At 26.1% G+C, this 11,561-nt stretch overlaps 2 protein-coding genes across 2 annotated transcripts; one reads left to right on the forward strand and one right to left on the reverse strand.

The window, feature by feature from the left end:
* The first annotated feature begins 2,478 nt into the window (after positions 1-2,478).
* Positions 2,479-3,434, forward strand: LOC129615463 (uncharacterized). The gene is made up of 3 exons (XM_055530683.1): positions 2,479-2,639; positions 2,933-3,055; positions 3,139-3,434. Exons 1-3 carry the CDS (start codon positions 2,588-2,590, stop codon positions 3,270-3,272), a joined length of 309 nt encoding a protein of 102 aa, XP_055386658.1. The 5' UTR covers positions 2,479-2,587; the 3' UTR covers positions 3,273-3,434.
* A 4,608-nt stretch (positions 3,435-8,042) lies between these two features.
* LOC129615479 (uncharacterized) lies at positions 8,043-8,618 on the reverse strand. Its single transcript, XM_055530724.1, has 2 exons — positions 8,485-8,618; positions 8,043-8,411 (listed from the first exon to the last, which is right to left on the reverse strand). The coding sequence occupies exons 1-2, from the start codon at positions 8,552-8,554 to the stop codon at positions 8,071-8,073; spliced, it is 411 nt and encodes a 136-aa protein (XP_055386699.1). The 5' UTR covers positions 8,555-8,618; the 3' UTR covers positions 8,043-8,070.
* Positions 8,619-11,561: the final 2,943 nt, after the last annotated feature.

The raw sequence follows: 11,561 nt of genomic DNA on the forward strand, positions 1-11,561 counted from the left end.
ACATTAACTCAATTATAATGTTATGTGGGAGGGCCTAATGATCTCAAATGTAGTAAAGTGAAAAAAAAATAAATAAATTAATTGAATTTAAAAGAAATCCGGAGGAATTTTAATTTGTAAACCTTAATATAGGATAGAATAGAACAATAAAGTCATCATCATCTGTTAATCCTATTAAAAATATGTGTATAAAATTTTAAATATTTTAATAATAAAATTTATAAATTTGTTTTTTATTAATGTGTAATCAGTATTAAAATATTTAAATATTTTAAATATAATAATGATTGTTTAATACCAGTAGTAGTTGAATAAAAAAAAAATTTATAATAAATGAAGATTAAATTCATTTGAATAATTAAAACAAATAAAATATTATTTTTAGAAAAAAAATATTAGAATTATAATTTTTATTTAAAATATATATAGAACTGGAAATCAGTGAAACACACGCAGTTTTATAATTAAAATTTTTGTGTTTAATTATTGTGTGTTCATTACTCTACTAATTACAAATAACTTTTGCTCTTATGGTTAAAGAAAAAACGTGTTTTAATTTAAAAATTAAAGAATACACACAAATTGTCTTTATTCAAATAATAAATGAAAAAAAAATTTAAGAATTAATTTCGAAACTTTATTTACTAGCTACTCAAAAATGATTTTTTTTCTTTTTCTGTTAATTTTAATTTTATAGATTCGGGAATATATTAAGTAAAGAGCTTGTGTGCGAAAAAAAAAAGTTTAGCATGCTGTTTTAAACTTGTTTTTTGGCTTTAAAATTCAAATATTTAATTTTTCTGATATTTAAAATTAAAATGCGAAAAGAATTAGAATTAGAAAAGAAAAAAATGGCGATGTCAATTTGTCTACTGGTAATCATTTATATTAAAAATAATTGTCACGAGAATCATTCTGAATAAACAATTTATGGTTTTATAATGTTCGTAGAATAGTTTCTGTTAATTTCAAAATAGTTTTTGTTGTTTAAATATACAAGTAACATACACAAGCCCAAACCATGACAGACAATTTTTCAATTTTTTTTGTCATGGTTTGGGCTTGTGTATTTTGCCACGATGTAGTAGACCTGATTTTTATAGATGGTCATATGCAATAAGCAACAATATCTAGACATTTCATAAACGCACCTGGTATAAACAGTGTCGAAAAATTTGGTCTTGTTGGTCGTTATAAATTTTATCGGGATAACAACCCAAAGCATAAATTTTATTTTGTAAGAAGCTGTTTGCTTTATAGCTGCCTAAAAATATTTAACACACTCCCCCGAAGTTGAGATCTCAATTCAAATGAGAGTTTGTGGTCCTATTTAAAGAAGAATGTAGTGGAAAGGCTACTGAAATCCAGAAGAGACTTTATAAAATAATTATAACAGAAGAATGGTCTTCCGAAGTAACTTATGTCTTATAATAGCCCAAGTTCGACTAACTAGAATTGCTAATGTTCAACAGAATTGTTGTGCTGTCAATTCTAATTCTCATTATTGTATCCGTACGAACGTATGTTCGAAGTTATTTAAGTTGGACATGATCGGGGTACCGGTTCGGGTAGCTGCCATAGAACTTCAAAATTTATTTGGCTATATCTCAGAAACTATAAAAGCTGTGATATTGAAATTTCACACAAACGAATATATTAGTAGGGCAATGTTTCTCATAAAAGTCGTTGAAATTGCTTGGCCCCTTCTGGTAGTTGTCATACAAATACAAAAGTTATTTGGCTATATCTCAGAAACTATAAAAACTGAGGTATTGAAATTTAACACAAGCAAATATACTAGTAGGGCCGATGTCCTTGATAAAATTCGTTAAAATTTCTTGGCTCTTTCTGGTGGCTGCCATATAACTTCAATAGTAGTTTGGCACACACAGTTTTTTGAAAAACACATAGTACTGAAATTTTGCATAAATTAATATGGTAATACGGCAACTTAAAATCATAGTCTACCCCATAGTCAGTTATGGCATATTTATTCGCACATAGGATAACAACTTCGTACGGGTATCACAGAGTTGACAAGATTAACTCTATTTTTCTCGTCTTTATTTAGTATTTATTTATTTACGGTAGGCTAGTCACCAACCTAATTAACTCTATGACGCTATGAAACTAGGGCATGATATCATGCACTAGCCCTATGCTCCTCCTAGGAGTGAAGAAGGAAAAAAAATAGTATTTATTTATTAATTTGTCAACATTGTGTCAGATGGGCTCAATTATTGTATTGGTTATTAGAATTAGTCAAAAAATTAAATCGAAACGTACACAAACCAAATATAAACTAATTTTTTATAATTAATAGAAATGAATTCCACAAAATTGTTTCATATTTTAATATACGATCCGAAAACTAAATTTTTTAACATAATTTATATATTAGGTATAAATAGAATAAAATCACAATTCCGCCGTTTTGTTCTATTGAAATCTTCAAAGAGTCAAAGGAATAGCTTTTAAATAATAAAAATAGAAGAACGGAAAAAAAAACAAATAATTTATTATTAAATAAAATAAAATTCATAAATTAATAAAATTAATATATAAAAATTAAAATAAAGAAAACAAAATGAAAGTTTTAATCATTTTAGGACTTGTTCTATCTGTTATAATTCAAATTGGTAAAAAAATAAAACAAGAATTAAATGAATTTTATATACGAATAAAAAATAATAAAAAAAAAACAAATTGTTATAAAATATAAAAATTTCTCATCAAAAATTAGAAATAATAGAGATTCAATTAAGAAATTTATTGATCATAAAAATAAATTATAATTTGATTAATTCTTAATTAATGGGCATGGCTGTTTTAAGTGCTCTTATATAAAATAATAAAAATAAAATTATTTTTCTTTTTAAAAAAAAAAAATTAATATGCTTTAAATTATAAATTTTGTTTTTTGTCCTTTTAGCATTCTCATTAAAATGTTATGAATGCATAAATTTCAAGGATAGCGATTGTGGTGCTAAATTTAATAAAAATGAAGTGAAAGCAAAAGATTGTAATAAGGAATGTGTTAAAGCAACTTATACATGTGAGTTTTTTTTAAAAAAATAAAAAACAACTAATTTAATTCAGAAATATTACGATATTAAATTTTTTTTTAAATATTTTTAGATTTAGGAAGTGATTTTTATCATCGTAAATGTGATGATGCATCAATTTGTAGTAATTGGAAAGCTGATGATACAACAAAGAATTTAAAATGTTCAACATGTAAAACAGATTTATGTAATGATGGTGAAGTATAATGGTGTGAATTGTAGCAGACGTTCATATATTTTATAAGGATAACGACACTGATAGTTAATATTGATTTTACAAGAAACAATAATAATAATTATATTTTTAATATAATAATGTAAAGAATTTATTTATATAATTTTGCGTATGAATAATATAAAAAATTTATTTAAAAAATAAAGTTTCTTATTAATTTTGTAAATGTTTTTTAACGTAAAACGAGGAAACGATAAATTATTTTATATAAGACTCCATGACTTCAATAATGCGCTTACAACGTAAACTTTACAAAGTATCACATTCCAAAAAGTTTAGTAAAAGCTCTTGATATTGTAAACTTTTCCTAAATTGGTTCTGTACGTAGTGGGTATTGAAAAAATCGATCACGCTTTTCTTTAACATGCCCTATAAACTTTTGCCAGAAATAACCAATTTTATTTAATTGGTATAGCATATATTTTCAACATAATAATGCAGTATAAAAGTACTATGTTTTTAATGACTTGGTAACGTTTGTTAAAAATTAACATTTCCACAGAACTTAAAAATTGAAATTTTCAAATAAACGTCAAAATAGATATTAATATTGTAAAAATTGTGTTCCAAAATGTATCAAAAGCTTTAGCAGTTTTCTTTTACAATGTAAAGTTATTGAAAGATGTGAGACGGTAAGTACAATCGTGTTCATAGCTTTCTTAAACTTTTTATAAAGCATTATTGAAGGCATGGACTGTTTATCTATCTGTTTCAAATTAATATGAGCTTATTTTTTTATATAGAAAATAAGATATAAGCATATAGTGATGATTCAGCAATGTTTCATTAAAAAAATTGTAATTTTATATTAAAGAATCTGATGTGGTCAGCGCATAACTGACCGCAATGTGTATTGTCTAATTAAGTGAAAATGTTACAGAATATTATAAAAATTACTGTTAAATACTTCTTTCCAAATTTTAGGGCATTGGTAAGCTTATAGTTAACATACCTAGAAAAATGTAAATTTGGCTCTTACTCGAATTTCAAATTGTGCTACCCAAATTCCCTGAAATGCTCGCCAGTAAGTTTAGAAAACAACCAGAACTCAAATATCAAATTTCAAGAAATTCCATAAATTCGTTCCGTAGATATGGTGAAAAATGTAAAATCGGCCCGCAAATCAGTTTTCGAGCCCTGATCTTTCCAAAAAATTTATGTGTTCCGTAGTAAATGTCCAGTTGCTGATGCCTGATTTCTTCCAAAAGTTAGGAATTTTTGCGGACCAAAAGTTGATCAATCCGTGCCATGGTGGAAATAAACTTACATATAAAATTTCATCAAAATCGGTTCAGCAGAACTTGAGATACACGCATGCACACACAGACCGACAGACCGAAAGACCGACAGACCGACAGACCGACAGACCGACAGACCGACGGACCGACTGGTTACTAAAAATAGTTTACTTACACTTCCCTACTATGGAGAAGTGCATTCCCACCGAAAACTCGATATGCAAAATTTGTTGCCATCACATAACTTACCTATTGTTTACACAATACGGTCGGTAAAAATGATAACCAACTATCTTTTACAACATGTATTCCTATTTGAGAAATAGTTATACATTAATGAAGAAAATGTAGCATTTTTCCCTTCAAAAACTGAAAATATTGCTGTGACAAACAATCTAGCTATGTACTACTCGTACATTACTAAAATTACTGTCTTTCATATATTTCAATGATTCCATACTCTTAGAATAAGTAATCTTTGAAATATAACAAAAAAGAAATTGAGAAACGAATTTACATAATGCTCGAATTTAATTGGGTGAATTAGAAAAAATGATTTCTAGCGAAATGAATCATTTATTAGTGTGTAAAAGCTGTTAAAATTTCAGACACCTACAACCTGCGGTCTAGAAGAAAAATTACATCAAAAATTTTTAAAAAACCGATTTTTAAGATAACGGTAACTTTTAACGGTCATTTTTTGTTTAAACTCTAAATAAGGTATACCGCGGTAGAAGAAGTCTGGTACAACGCCGGAACGAAAAAATCAATTGTACAGTACTTTACATAATATAATGTCACACAAACATCGAGACAGATTACGTCAATAAAACTGTCAGCGGTAAAATACGAATTTAGGCCATATTACACTATATAAATTGTAACATTTCGCCGTTTAAAATCGCCTTCGCTCTGTTTTCAACTTAAAGATGTCATTTTTTGGTAATTTTTTTATACCGAAGTACCAATTTTTAAACTTAAATTAAAAATTTACAATAAACGGCCTTATAAAATAAGCGTTATCTTGAGTCCGTCTGTTTTTAAATATTTAGTATTGTTTTTATCATAAATAGTAAATTTCAAACATAATCACCTTCTAGGCGTTAATAAATATTCTATTTTGTGAGAAGAAATTTTTTTTTGCTTTCTATTCCAAAACGAAAGCTACAATTTTAAGGTCTTCTTTTAAAAAATTAAAATTTTGTCAGCTTATCAGCAATCTCAAACTTTTTTTCAAAAAATATTTTATTAATATTTCGATTTTATAATTATTCATTTTAAAAATTTTATTATTTTGCTTATTTTACAAGTATTTTCATCTTTTATTATGGTTTAACACAATTTTGCATAACACTGTTAAATATTTCTCCTGGTCCGCAACTAAATAATTCAGGGTATAATACAGTTTTGCCTTTATTATATTTACAAAAATAAAATATATTTTGATTAAGAGGTCAAGAACCCATATCAAATTCATTTTTACAATAGTATTGTTTTGTTTGGCAAGCAAGTGATTTAGATGCTGCAATATTACATTGATTTCTTGATGGATTAAATGCAAATCCTTTAGGGCAATCAATTTTCTTTTGAGCGATAACAGATTCGGATGGTTTCAAACAAATAAAATATGATCTACAATTAAATGGATTTGGAAAAATACCTTCAGAATTACATTGAAATTTAATTTCTCCTACGGGTTTTACTTTAACACAAACCTCTGTTCTGGTTGTGCATTTTTTTTCTGAACTACTACAATATAGTCCCGCATTGTTATCACAAGTTCCTAAATCAATTTGAAACCAATTTTCACCCGATCTTATACACCTCACCATTTTTGAACAAACATCACATTGGAAGCCAACTCGTTTTACTGCTTGACAATATTTTCCATTATTGTTTCCTGTTTCACTCTCTCTTTCGTTTTCTCCTTGCCCTTCTTTCTCTCCTTCACCTTCTTTCTCACCTTCTCCTTCGTTTTTCCCTTCACCATTTGTTTCTCCTTCCGTTTCATCTTCTTTTCCTTCCTGATCGGTTTCGCCTTTGGATAATTTCATCATTCTAATATTTAATAAAACCTTATTCACCATTCCCGTCATTACCTTCATCTATTGATTCTTCATCATTATATTCATACTCCTCTTCTACTTCTCCATTTCTTCCAAGTGTGTAAGCAATTCTGTATGCAGTATCATTTCTGAAACTTTCTAATTCATTTTTGTTTTTGCTAAGCTCATGAACGTCATTTGCCACTATGAATGCGGCAAGCTGAGTGAATGTAAAATGAAATTTAGAAAAAAGGTGAGTTTTCGCCTCAAATTTTATTTAATATCTAGAAAATCTTACGAAAACAAGAACAAATGCTAAATCTAATTTCATGTTTCCAAAAATGAAGGAATATTGAAAAATTCCTAATGCGGATGGAAAACTAAAAGGAATTTTTTTTTTGTGTTCCTTATATAGTCAACAAAATTTCAGAGACGTACTTGAGTCGTACACATAAGTCGTTTAAGTGTTTCGAAATTATTAAATTTTCCCTCAAATTTCAAAATACGGTAATTTTTATTTTCCCACATATTAATTTTTTTCTTTTGGAGCCTACCCTTTTGCATATACGGTAACTATACTCTAATTTTAATCTTATCTGCTGATGTAGGTATTTTTAATTAAAACTACTGAAATGTTATAATTAAATGAATAAAATTACCTCAATTTAAAATCGATAATATATAAGTATATTACTCGTAAGAATACTAAAATTTTATCGAAACAATTAATCTGCTTAAAAAAGTATTATTCAGACTTAATCGAATTAATAATTTTTCGCTTATCCAATAAATGACAAAAATTTTATTTTTGATAAGAAGATGTAAATTTTTCATTGAAGTGAGGGATAATATTCAAAATATTTTCAGTATAGATCAGTATTCAGTAATGTATTTAATATATTCAGTAGAACTGAACTGTGTTCAGTCTAAGTTATAGCTTAGTATTTAAATTTTACCTTTAGGAAGCAAATTAATTATGCTAAAACTTCTCATATAACAAATTGATAAAAGTTTTTCTTATATTTAATTGGAAAAATTATTTTATAAGAAAAGAATTCGTTATGTAAAATTTCTTAATCTCTAAGATACTGAAAATAAAGGTTTGAAATTATTTGGCAGCTAAAAGTCTTAAGAAATGGTGAATTTCATCTTTAGTTCAAGCCAGAATATCATAAATACTACAAATTAATTAAATTTGAAAAATATTGCATATATTTAGGATGACAATAATTTAATTTGATGCAATTAACACGTTGATATTGCCAAATCAAAAGGAAATATTTATTCCAAATTAAAAATTCAAATTCATAAAATTTCTTCTTATTTTAATAGAAAATTTTTTTATTTTTTACTAAATAATATTAAGATTATTATCAAACAAAATTGTTGTAATCTAATACAATTTTAACACAAAATAATATTTATAATTAAAAACTACAATAAAATTTAATTAAATAAAAATAAATCACAAATATTGAAAATGAAAATTAATTAAATAATTTTTTATAATATGTTTTATCATTACTATTGCATAAATTATTAGAACAAGTTGTACATACTTCATAATTAGCACCACGTATTGTAAATGTTTTCCAATCCCATGCAACATCACCACATATTTTACTTGTATCTCTACTATCAATATCATAAATACATTCACGAATCCAAACTTTATCAGTTCTTCTTAACCATTTCTTACAACCAGTTGAATTTTTCTTTGGTTCTTCTTTAGAACAATCAACAATTGGAGTTTCTTTTGGATCAAATTTTTCCTCATGGCATGATGGTGTCTCCTCAGTTGTACATTTATAACATTGAAAAGTTAATACTGCAGTATATAGAAAAGAAAAATTTAATAAAAATTATTTAATTTAAATGTTTTTTTTTTTTATTATTATTACCATTACTGACAAAAAATCCTATTAATATAAAAAAACTAATATAAAATATTAAAGATTTTGTTGAGTACATTTTACAACAATTGTTCGAGATTTACTAAAAAAATGTTCAAAATGATCGTTTAGTTTAATTGAAATTATTTTATAATTTTTGGTGAAAATATTTGAAAAATTTATTTTTAGGAAGGAGTTTTTAATATTAAATATAAATAATAATAATAACGATAATTATATTATGTGAATTCGATCATTCATATTGTATTCATTGTATGATGTGACAATTTGGTAAGTAAATATTTTTAGCATCGAGAGGTGCTATATAATAATGATTGCATAAATTTTATGTCATACGTCTTTCTTTAACTCTTGTATTAAAAATTGAGTATTTATAAAATATTTTTTTTTGTTAACTCGTTTTTTTGGGCAGATGTTTGTGATTTATATAAATTATAAAATGAAGTATTTGTAACATTGTTAATACTAGAGTACTTTTACCTAGAATAGGCCGAATCAAGAAAGGTGTGAATTAATTTAATCCAAGTATTGTTTAACAGTTTATTTAAAGATTTTTATTAACATGTTCTATTTTAATATTTCATAATTAAAATACGGAAAAATTCATGTGCTTTGAGCACATTTGAATATTTGCGTATTGAGAAATTGGAAACTCCTACTCTACTACTACGTTATATATGTATCAGTCATTCGAATCTCTGCTGTTTGCATTGCTTATTAATACTAATACAATTTGACGGTCTTGAAGAGGCGGAAATTTCTTGAGTATTATAAAAGTAAGGCGCATTACAAACTTAGCAAATGTGAACCTTTGGAATTTCAGCCAGTTTTTGTGCAGCTCGGACTGGTTTTAATAAAGGGCGAAAAAGAAGAGCGCAGGTATTACAACGGGCTTAAGTGGCTTATGTGTACCATTTGGGTTAATGAAACACATAATTATAATATGAATTAAGTAAACTTTTCAGAATTTTATGAGCCTTTTTTTTGAGTATTAATGAGAAATTTTTAGTTATTTATATTAAGTATTCTAAGATAATCTCAAAAAATCGCCTAAAAATAATATTTTTTAATGACTTTATTTATGCGGCCTGCAGTGTATGAAAAAAGTTGTACTAAAGTTTTACTTTCAATCTTGTTTTTGTTGCTTCATAAGTGACAATTGGTAGAGAGTGTAATTAACTGGAACTTGGTTGTTTGTAAAAATAAAGTGATAAACAATGTTGTGAATTAGTTTTTGTACAAAATGTATAATTACACTCAATATCCTACTATGTGTAATTACTCTAGTCGAAATTTTGTGTAGTTTCGCAGGACTCCTGCGGTATAAGGTAAATTTATTCATGTAGTATGAAATAGTTTTGAGTATTTTGTATTTTGATATACTGTGAATTAAACCGATTAAAGTTTTCAACAATTTCTCGTTACTTTTCTATTTAACCGTAAACATTTTCCTGAATTAATATAAAAATATTGCGCAAATCTAAATACACTTTGCGAATGATAGTTTGTTATCAGTTAGCTTTTTGTTTTTTTTATTGGAAAAATAAAATTTTTTAACGAAACAATGTTGAATCATCGCTATGCATATATAAATATTTGCTTTTGATTTTGTGAAGTCATTACGAAAATTAATTTTTATTTCATAAACGCTGACAAAGGGAGTCGATGTAAGATTTTAAAGTGTTAATGAATGAAAAAAATAATAAATTTGCAAATTCGTTTTTTTTTATATTTGCCCTATTTCACCCTGTCACACTTGTATGTACATACATTATTTTATTAAGTGCGGGTTAGTGAATAAAACGATTTTTTTACGTTACGTTCGCTAAAAAGGTGTTTGATAATGAAAATGAATAAAATAAAAATGGGTCAAACTAAATGGTTTGCAATGTAGCACATTTCCTTTCAGCGATTGAAAATATTGATTTTAATTACAATCTAGCGTTAAACTAGCTACGTTATTAAAATTACTTTCATTTTTATACGAATATATTTTAAAGATTGCATGTATTTATTATAAGCATTTTAAGTAATCTTTGAAATATTACAAAAAAAAAAATTAAAGAGATGTTAACACAATGCTCGAATTTAAGGGTTAATTACATGAGTTAAGAAAATTAATTATATTTTTTAATAGCATGACATTTTATAGAAATTTGTAAAAGCTTTCAGTTCCTTAAATTATAAGCTGCCAAAATGCTAATTGCGTTTTGCAAACTTTTCAAAAAGTTTCTAGTTTGGTTTTCTAACTAAAAAAATGCATTTTTAGAGTTTTTGGGGCTATAACTTTTAGAGGAGGGGAGATAGGTAAAAATTTTCTTGTATAGAAATAAGTTTCTAGTAAAGATCTATGTACGTATGGTGTAATTTCACTTTCTATCTTTAAGAGTGTAGAAGTTTTCTAAACATCCGTGGAGGACGGACGGACAAACAGACAGAGTGAAACTAATAAGCGCTTTTTTTTTTCAAAAAAACTTTTGAAAAAGTGCTAAAAATAAAGAAATTTTTTCTTAATTTTTACCAAATCGAGTAAAAAATTAATTGCATTAGTAAAAGCGAAATTACACACGAGTTACCATTTATTACTCGTATCACTTAAATAAAAAAAAAAGGAAATTCAAGAAATTCTTATAATTTTATATGTGATTTTATTAAGTTATTTGTGATTAAAATATGTGCTCAGTTATTTTGAGCACTTTGTCAATAAATTAAAAATTGGAAAAAAAAATTGCTAATGGGTTTTACTCAAATCGTGCGTCTCTACAAAACTTATACATAGTAAAATAGAGATCCAAAATTTTATACGCATATAGAAGAAAATTTCTATTAACTTCTATCCTCTTTGACCGCGCAAAATCTTAAAGGGGCTGTTTTTGACATTTTGTATCGAAACAAAAACTTTCAATTCAAAAAATTTAGAAAATAAATCGCTTTGCATTTGCTACTGAAAAACAATATTGGAAAATTCTCCAATGATAAAATTGTTTTATAAAGTAAAAACCGTTATCTTGAGTACGTCTATTACAAAATTGTTACATCGTTTTGCTCTCACATGGTCAATTTTA

This window comes from Condylostylus longicornis, unplaced genomic scaffold, assembly GCF_029603195.1.
Source record: "Condylostylus longicornis isolate FDR11 unplaced genomic scaffold, ASM2960319v2 ptg000135l, whole genome shotgun sequence".
NCBI classification, from domain to species: domain Eukaryota; kingdom Metazoa; phylum Arthropoda; class Insecta; order Diptera; family Dolichopodidae; genus Condylostylus; species Condylostylus longicornis.